This window comes from Melanostigma gelatinosum, assembly GCF_949748355.1.
Source record: "Melanostigma gelatinosum genome assembly, chromosome: 6".
Classification (NCBI taxonomy): Eukaryota; Metazoa; Chordata; class Actinopteri; order Perciformes; family Zoarcidae; genus Melanostigma; species Melanostigma gelatinosum.
This window is the reverse complement of record NC_136639.1, coordinates 27,657,157-27,667,119: the sequence shown is the minus strand read 5'-3', so window position 1 is coordinate 27,667,119 and position 9,963 is coordinate 27,657,157. Positions and strand designations below refer to the sequence as shown.

Below are 9,963 nucleotides of genomic sequence, written 5' to 3'. Positions count from 1 at the left end.
TAGTTGTAATTGTAGCACGCAGCAGTAGTTGTAGGGATAGCAGTAGCAGTAGTATAGTTGTAATTGTAGCACGCAGCAGTAGTTGTAGGGATAGCAGTAGCAGTAGTATAGTTGTAATTGTAGCACGCAGCAGTAGTTGTAGGGATAGCAGTAGCAGTAGTATAGTTGTAATTGTAGCACGCAGCAGTAGTTGTAGGGATAGCAGTAACAGTAGTATAGTTGTAATTGTAGCACGCAGCAGTAGTGGTAGGGATAGCAGTAGCAGTAGTATAGTTGTAATTGTAGCTGTAGGGCTAACAGCTGTTAGTACTACAAGGCTGTTGCTCCACACCAGACTGAACTGGGCCCTTTCCTCCCTAGCAGTCATTCACCTCACCAAACTATGGCCAAAAGAAGAAGTACATTAACAATCGCTCTGAATTGAGTCGAATTCAACAACAATGAAAGCAGGAGTTGTAAGTACTGCGGCTAATCACAGGTCGAATGGATTCTGGAATACAGTAAAACCAAACTTCCTTCTATTTATTTTACATACTTAGTCTAAAACGCACTCCTGGTGGCATCAGATCAAATAAGTCAAAGAGGATGTGACTGTAGTTGTTGCTTTAGAGTTGTAACATTCATTTAAATAATTTCAAGGGAAGTGTGAGGCTCCTTTGTGCCATGTGTATCCATTGAGGGGTTTTCTAAGGATGAACCTTTGCTGCACCTCCACGCACCACGGGGTGACATCGTCCTTTATGTTGTGCCAATATTATCCGGTCTTAAGACATCCAAGGGTCTTCTCCACCCCAAAATGGCCACCTGCTGGAGCGCCATGCATCTGTTCCATCATGTAGGTGTGGTGCATGTAGGGCAGCAGGAGTTGTGGGTTTTCTTTTCCTTCGGTGTAGTAACATTTCCTCAGTAAGACTCCATCTTTCCCACTGCGCCCAGTAGGCTTTGGTGACAGGGCTGCTGGAGGCTCTGCCACCAGTCCATGTCGGCCAGCCTCTCCTTTCATCCATCCAGAACAGGTTTCTGTGGGGTGGTTCACTCACCCTGTGGAAGCTTGAATGGCACAGAGCACAGTCACAACTGACGTGACTGGAGGTGTTCACTACCCCACTGGAGACAGGCTTCACCTGGACGGTTGGCCATCATGTCAACACTGTTTGCCGCTGAGGTTGGGCTCTGCCATCATGCATGGTCATGGCCTCCAGCAGGGACTCCTAGACAGTGCATCTGCATTCTGGTGGTTTTGTCCCTGGGTGATGGAGCACCTATGGCCTCGATGCACCTGCTGGTCTGCTTCCGTCTGTTTGTCTCTGGCAATGTGCATGGTGTCTGTTTCACAGGTGGTCCTGGGCTGGTCAGGATATAGTGCTGCACATAGTACTTGTATGGATGAGATCAGCGTGCTCTGAAGAGAAAAACTTACTGCCGGACTGTAGCAGGTGGCAGTGCACAAGACCTGCTTCTGGCTGGGGACTGGAGCTCCACCTTCTTCTACAGCTTTGCTGAAGAATCCTGACCACAGCCATCCAGATAGCAAGTCCAGCACCATGGTTGAAGACCCTGATGGGATGTTGGTGGGTCGTTGTCACAACAACGTGAGCCACAAGGACATGGTGCTTCTCCGTAGAACCCTTGGTTAGGCTCCAGCAGCAGCATGGTGGAGGCTGGAGGTGCCAGGCTGTGAACATGACAGCTCACTCTTTTAATCATCTCCTCTATGAATTAATGTGAAAAAATGTGGTTCAAAGTTGTGCAGTCTTGATTCTTCAACACAGGCCTGCATTAGGCGGATCGTGTTAGGACTGAGTTGTTGGAATGGCTTGAACCTAAACCAGCTGTTGGTGTTCAGTGAAGTAAGGCTTTTAAGGCCTATCATTATAATAATAGGCTATAATTGTTGAGTCAGTTCTTCGACAGCTGTGAAGAATTTTCTGAAATTGAGAACAGATCAATCCTGTTTCTGATGAGGCGACACCTCAACAGTCCATCACCCCCCCAACAGCTGCAAAGTGGTGTTAATATTTGTCCTCACTGGAGCTGGCGTCTGGTATTGGGCGGGGCGATGTGACGGATGGCAGGGTTGACTGAGGCTGTAGTCCCTGTGGTGCAGTTCCAGCCGAGGGCAGCTGTTGGGATGGACTGTGTGGCTGTGTGGATTGCATTAGGTCTACTGGTGAGTACTGTGTCTCTGAGCTCTGCATTGTTGTTGGCCTAAAAACAAGACCAGGACACCCCAGCCCCTCTCCACAAGGGTTTCCCATTCCGACACATCCCACTTCTCTCTCCCCTCTCATGCTGAGGTCAGACAAATACATATAAATAGCTTCTATATATTTGTTCTTTTGTTTCTCCACAATAAGGACAGGAGGTGTTGCGAGTATGAATGTGGTCTGGAAGTACTTTGTAGTTTTTCTTCTCTAGTGAACTCCATGGTTCTGTTTGGGCCTGGCTTGTAAAAGAGTCATCACTGCTGCTTCAGTTCTGTTAGAGAGAGAAGTCCTGGAGGAGTCCGATGATGTGATCACTCACAGAATGTATATAAAGTATATAAAGCGGCACACATTGCTGTCTGCCTGGCCTTTTCTCTTCAGCCACTGACTGCAGAGACGAACCTCTTGCCGAAGCTCACAGTAGTAGGGTTGCCGTTATGACTTTAACGTGGTCGTGCTCGGTTTACTCAAGCATTTATGTAGCTATTCATTTCATCTTAATTTGATCAATCCCTATACAATATTCATCTAGTTGCAGGATTTCTATTGTTCCTGTTTATTGACAGATTTATCACCATAGTGAACAGATGGAGCCCAAAAATGAAAACATAACTTTTATCTATTTTGGAAAGACATATCAGATTCCATTTGGTGTTATCTTGTCGTCTCATATTCACATCAAAGTGAAGCAGGACCAAGATGACTTATGGATGCATTTGGAAGAATACTTCACTTTCATAAATAATCTTTGTTGAGATTTAGTGTTTGGCCTCAATCACATGCAGAAATGTGTGACTGTTTTGTGGCATCTTTGTCTGTGCCTCTGATACAAAATGTTGATGTGAGGTCCTGACTCAACCAGTCCTCCCCCATAATTTCCAAAGGCCTCCATTGTATCTTGTACAATGGCCTTCTTTGGTGAGCTCCTTGGTTGCCAGCCCAAACCTCAGGAAAGCCCCTCTGCAAAGAACACAGACAAGCTTCGAGAAAAGCACTTCATAATTGGATTGTTATTGAGTATCGGACCCCCAGACTTTATGTTACACGTGAGATTTCATGAAGTTTAGGGGATTGACAGGTCGACCACGCATAAGTTTCCATGCAGCTTTAAAAAGGATGGTGCTGCATGTCTGCTGTCTTTGCTCTGTTCTTACATCCTGTTCAGCCAACTCTTTCTCTTAAGTGACTGCTACAGGAAATAGCCCCAAGGGTCATAATTAAAGTCACATTAATCTCTATATTCTGTTCAGTACAAGACTCGGGCTGTCATGAGTCCCATTTTATACTGTACTTCAATGTGAGCAATAATGTGTTTCCAATATGTTATTGAGGCAAGCTCGAACTTGTAACCTTACAGGATCCTGCTAATCTCTGAAGGAAATAAATACTATCACACTGAAGTGCTTTACACATTGTCTTTAACTTTGACAAGGTTTAAGTTGCACGTGAAAGTTAATTGTAACATTTTTGTTACCTATTTTTAATGGCTTTTTGCCTTTATTGAAAAGTGATGGTCCAAAAAGAGAGAGAGAGAGAGAGAGAGCGAGAGAGAGCGAGAGAGAGGGCAACATGCATGGATTTGAACCTTTATTCAGCATTTGATTGTTCTTTTACTTTTTTTTCTCTCGTGTCACTTCTGGTTGCAAAATGAAAAGATGATGGAAGACAAAAACCAAGATGGCGACGGACATAATGCTGGACTCGATGCTTCAAAACGGCAGGCCAAAGACCAATAGGTCATGTCACAGGGACTACTTCCCCTTCTTATATGGTCCCGACTCAGCACAAAGAAGGGCCAAATCAAGTTCCAAGTCTCAACCTTTGTCTTTTGAGTACCAAATGTAATGCCATTGTACCTTTTTTAAACAGTGCACCAGTCAGTACATTTACAGAGATAATTAATGTTTTTTAAAATTGGCATTCATTGCTTTCAAATACATTTAAGGACAATTAAAAGCAAAATGGTCAGGTTTGAATCCCTAAATCTACAAAAGTTGTGGCACTTTATTTACTTCGCAAATGATCTTTTAGCAGTACAGACTGATTGCATAAGACAGCATTGACAAGACAAGAGAAAGAAGTTTCACTTTTGCCTTTTGGCCATAGACTATAAGAAGTGGATGTAGTGATCATGACGTCACCCATTGGTTTGTGTGCTGCCGTTTTGAAGCCTTGAGTTCGGCAATTTCGCCGTAGCCATCTCTGATTACAGCCGTCACCATTTAGTTTTTTTCACAACCAATAAACTTAAGTTACCATATTGGGAACGTGGAGGAGTGAGGTAGAGATGCCGGATACAGCTCTGGTACAGCGACCTGTCAATCACAGTAAGCCCGCCCTAAAGCATCCCCTGCTTTATGGTCTGTGTGACTCTAAATGGACCATAATGTACTAAATGAACATCATGCTGTATTGAAGAAGACTTGAAACTAGAGATTGAGACCATAAACTCATGTTTACAATGTTTACTGAGGTAATAAATCAAGAGAGAAGTAGAGTCATTTTCTCATAGACTTCTATACAACCAGAGGAGTCGCCCCCTGGTGGACACTAGAGAGAATGCCGCTTTAAGGCATGAAGCATCAGATTCACTCGGCAGAACCAGAGGTTGCCGCCTGCTTTTGGCAAGTGATTTACACTTTTAATATCAATAAGCCACAGCTGATATAATCTGCTGTTGGAGATGTTACTCATTTTAACTCAATACTCTGCCATAGTTTTGGCTAGATGTGGCTTTTCTTTATGTTTAATATGAGACTAATACTCAGAGGTCCTGATGAATTGTTGCAGTGCTGGGTGTGTTTGTATAAATGTGATCATGCAATGGAAGCTGCCTTTACGGGGAGAAACCCAGTATTGCAGAGGCCTGTGAGGGGGTCATTTCTTTATTTTTTACATCAACCCGATTACTTCTTGACCATGAATGATACGTGGCTCAATAGTGCAGTTTCCGGCTTCACAGTAGCAGTAACATGGGGACAAAGGCTTTACATCCCGGCCACTGTGAGTTTCTGATGCTACATGATAAGTATGTGATGGTGAAGAACAAGAGGCCCTGCTGATGTGAACAGGATCATGTTGAGTCCTGATTGAGCAACAGGAGAGCCTTTGTGTTGGCCATGAGGTGCAGGGACTGAAGAAGCATAGGTCATGTGAGTTGTCAGTGTTCATCACCTTGACTAGCATGGACATCATTGTTCCACTACCACGACATGTCAACATTTCGTGACAGAGTTCATGATTGGACACACCATTAGTGGTGAGCCCATCCGACCTATGGCATTGCTCACTCATTAATGAACCTCATTATGTGGGTGCAAAAAAAGAACACAGTGCACTGAGATCTTCTTAAATGAGGAGCACATGCATGGACCTACCACACCCACTATTCAGCTCTTGATATATTTCAATGTCTCCCTCCACAATTGCATGACTTGGTGCTGAGTTTCAAGATTAAAAAATTCTCAGCCAAGAAATCAGGCAGCCGTGCCCTCATGACCACGACTCAGTGCTGCTCCTTGGACTGTATTTTGGGATTGAGATCAAAAAAGAGATCATGAGAGTTTTGTAATCCAGAAGTCAGAAGATCTGAGTCATCATCCCTTCAACGCGAAGTGGGCAAGGCAAGTCCTGCTGTCCCATGGCATTGACAGTACAAGGCTCACTGTGAGGCTCACAACAGACTTTCATCAAATCATTTTCTTCTCATAGCACAGACGCACACACAGTTAGTTTCAAGTGGCGTGTTACATTTTATGACATTATTTATGCATAAAGATCTCGCAATTGAACAAATTACTTTATTGCAGTCATCATGCCTTTTTATGAATCGACTTACAAAACACTTTCGATCGTTCAAGAACAAGCCCGATAATGTGGTTGTGAATCATTAATGCTGTACAAGACCAGAACAACACTATAAAGTGCTGCAAGAGTCACCTCATGTGTATTAAAGCTTACCATTCCAATTATGTGCCTCATCAGCCCGTTTCACCCCCAACTCGTCAAATACGGCAGTTTGGTGAATGGGCCTACGTGGACATAGCCTGCCGAATTATCCACTTATTCTAATCCAAACTACGACGTTTTGTTGCCTTAACCTAAGCGAGTTGTTTCCTGTCTGTATCCTGGTGTATGCGTGTGACGAGGGCAAATAGAGACACGACGAGCTGAGAGTGAGGACGTGTTGGCCTCACACAGTATTGTAAGTCATTGTCAAAAACAAAAACATTGGTGGTTTATGGCGTCTATTATTGAAGATGGCACAGCTAATGCTACTGTGCACCTTTTGTATCAACATGTTCAAATACTCAATACTTACAACAAATGTAGTGGTTATGCTCATAATATCAACAACATAGAAGTTCAACAAGATGCATGGAAATTAGAAAGAAAAGCTTGTATCATATTGTCAAATAAATTCATGTAAATACATATATATATATAAAAAAGTCAGACACTTGTATACACGGTTTTGCTTTTGGAGTTCGTACTATATTTAACAACATCGATGGAAAGGAGACAGGAAGCATCATGAGGCCGGAACGATGAAAGCAGATTGGTGATCAAAGTGCTTGGTGATAGGATGGAGTAGATGGGCAACAGCTAATAGTTTAGTTTTACAAACATTTCTCAGAAGGAGAACTGCTGTGGAGGCAGAAAACATCTCATTGGTTGAGTTAAATGTTGGAGGGTGGAGCCAAATAACACGAGCTATGTAGAAATATTCATAGGCCACTTAAAAGGCAAAAAGGAAAACACAGGGTCAAACATTGATGATGGTTGCTAAATCTAGCCATGGTACATTACCTAAAAGACCAGCTAGTTAATCAGGTTATCTTATCTTAACACTAAGTGACAGCAAACGTGGCTGAAGGTAATACTGAAGGTAAATGCACATGTTTTACGCTACACTACAGCTGGAAAACTGAAGTCGCAGCGGATCAGCATCAGGTGTTTCATTAATGCTTCTCTATCACTGGCTCATTCATCAGTTCCATATTATCAGCTGACTTAAAACGTCGATCACATTCATGCAGATTATTACGGCCGTGACATCATTATGACCCTTTTCACCATTAAAGCCCAATCACACCTGTACGTGGCACGTCAAATCTTCTATTAGAGTCGTAGTAGAGTAGTAGCTTAGTTCTGACATGTTACTTCAATACATCACTCAGGTACCCAAATGTACATTAAAGAATTATTGGATACAAAATCCACCGTAATGTGTTAGCATGATCTGCCGACTTTAAACTATCCTTGTACAGCTATCTGTTTGTCTGCTGACATGTCATCAATGAACATGTAAAGATGTCTCTATGCTTTGCTAAGACCTGCCCGATGAGCTTTAACTCAACCTGTGAGATTGTTTTCACTGATGGTTGTCCATTATATTGATGTACTGTAGAGTCACATCTGGAGGCATGATGGATGTTTGCTACACTGTGAGGTCAGGTGTTTGAATAGCGTGCATTGGGAGTGGAAGGCTTGTGTAGGTTCATCCTTTCCCCTGAGTCCAATATGGCTGCATCTTTTTATTTAGGTGTCACACTGGCAGGCCTACAGTGAGCTGCAGCACAAACTAGCTGAGCTCACTGGTCGACAAAGTTGACCTGATAAGTGAGCTGATGGCCATTGTCCCAGGCATACAGAACCTTCTCCTTGGGGTTGTAGTCAATCTGGGTGGCGAAGGAGTACTCATTGATGAAGGGCAAGCGTGGGATGGCTTCAGTGTTGGTGTGGGTGTCGTAAGCAAAGTTCACCTCGCCTTCCTTTTGGTTGTACACATTGACGGCATACAAGACACCACAGATGATGAAGCAGTTTCCGTAGGAGTTCCGCTTGAGACCTGTCCTCCAAGTTGTTTCCTTTTTCAACGACAGGTCTCCAGGATCCAGTTTACTGATGACGATCACCTCCTGCTGGTTGTAGTCGTAGTCCGTGGACGGGTAGATCACCCACAGGCCGCTTTCGTCCACTGCAAAGTCAATGTCCGAGTGGCCCCTCCATTTCCAGGGGGTGGTGTCCTCGTAAACCACGTCATGCAGCAGTGTCCAGGCCGCCACATATCGCATCCTCAGATCGTACTTGATGATGTTCTTGGTGAAGGCTCTGTTGTAGTAGAAAGCTCCATTATAAACCACGTGGCCTGTGCCTATCCAGTTGTAAGGCAGTTTGAAGAGGTTGCTCCATCGTCCTATGATGAAAAGGAATATTACATTAGCTTTAATTGTTGTTATTTACCAATGAACACATTCTGTTGCACAAAACAGACCACTGCTTCACAAGTGATGCAACTGCTCATGTGGAAGTGTCTGTGATCACCGGTGGCCACAACATTGTTGTATTCACCTTATTCTGCCTACTTTTAATAGAGTGCAGCAGGAACGAGTCATACAACTTAAAACTCGGAAATAAGTTCTTATTTTTGCACTTCTGGTTCCCTCGTTTCGAAGTCAATGTTTTTTTTTATAATGGCTTTTAGGTTAGATACCTGAAATAAGGTCTGTGGTTAACACGAGATTCAGATGTCAGTAAATACCCCACTCCAGAGTTTTGAAGCTTTTATGTGTCTTAAAAAAGGCGGCTGCTAACTAGTTGCTAAATGAGACGACTGGGCTTATTTGAAGCCTCCACCTATATAATGTCAGAATGTTACAATATTACAGAGAACATAAAATGAATATGCATAAGGTCTACGTAAAATATTATTGACTCGTCCGACTTCAGCTTAGTTGTGGTGGTTAATGCTAGCTTTTTTACGCCTAATTACAATTGCCAATCATACAGGTGGTCATCAATTGTGACGATCTTGCTGAACAATATGTTGCAGTAGCATACATGTTTATTTTCTGCAATAATCCAAAATCCAATAGAAAAATCACATTGGCTTCTTGTTGAGGGACCAGGGCGATGTTAACTTCTGGCTTACAGCACGCTATAGTTCCCTTTTTCCCGCCTTTCTCATCCCACTCCCGCTAAACTGTCATGTCAACTTCCGGTACCTAGCTAGTCGAGTAGTCCGAATATTTCCACGTCACACTCAGCTTTATTGTCTTTATTTATTGCATTGTCTTAAGAACAGATGAGAGAAATGGCACGGCTAAGAGGCTAAGATGAAGTCACTTGGGGAAGGTTGCCAGATTGCAGTAAGCTAGCGAGCCATATGTTCAACTGCTTGTGACCTAGCGCTAGTGAAATCTGTGCTTTGAATATATTTAATGATCAGTCAAGTGTCTACAGTTGAACATGCTTTACAATCGGCATTCCTTGCAGACATTTTAAAATAAAAGGTAAAGAAATGTCAGAACCTATACATTTCAATTGTTGACAGCTGTGAGGACCTACTTTTGGGACCACAATGTTAGCTACTGGAGGAGAATTGGAGTGAGTGACCGTGACATGTCCCTAAACCTCCGACGTTGTGGCTCCAGTAACCGTTTACAATTCAGTTAATAATGATTGACTGACAATAAATGTATGTATTCAGAGCACGGATCTCACTAATAGCTAACAAGCAATTGATCTCCTTGTCACTTGACAAGAGTATTGCAGCAGAGCCATTAGTTGGGGTAACAGTGTTCCTGTCCATAAAATGGGAAGAGCACACACAGGTACTGAGGGAGGTACTTCAGGTTTACCGTCTGCAGACATATCTTCAACTGCTCCTCATCTCTGGGAGGTGGATGTAGGTTGTAAAACACTCCAACCTCCTCACTTTCTTTTATTTCTTAACATTGTTGTTGTGATTGCT

At 43.1% G+C, this 9,963-nt stretch overlaps 1 protein-coding gene across 1 annotated transcript in view; it reads right to left on the bottom strand.

Annotated features, from left to right (window-relative positions):
* Nucleotides 1–5,990: 5,990 nt before the first annotated feature.
* Nucleotides 5,991–9,963, bottom strand: part of LOC306778460 (olfactomedin-like protein 2A) — a 28,020-nt gene continuing 24,047 nt past the window's right edge. The window contains exon 8 of the mRNA XM_079269954.1: nt 5,991–8,406. Within this exon, the coding sequence (XP_079126080.1) occupies nt 7,802–8,406 (605 nt within the window). The 3' untranslated portion in view covers nt 5,991–7,801. The remainder of the gene's footprint in view (nt 8,407–9,963) is intronic.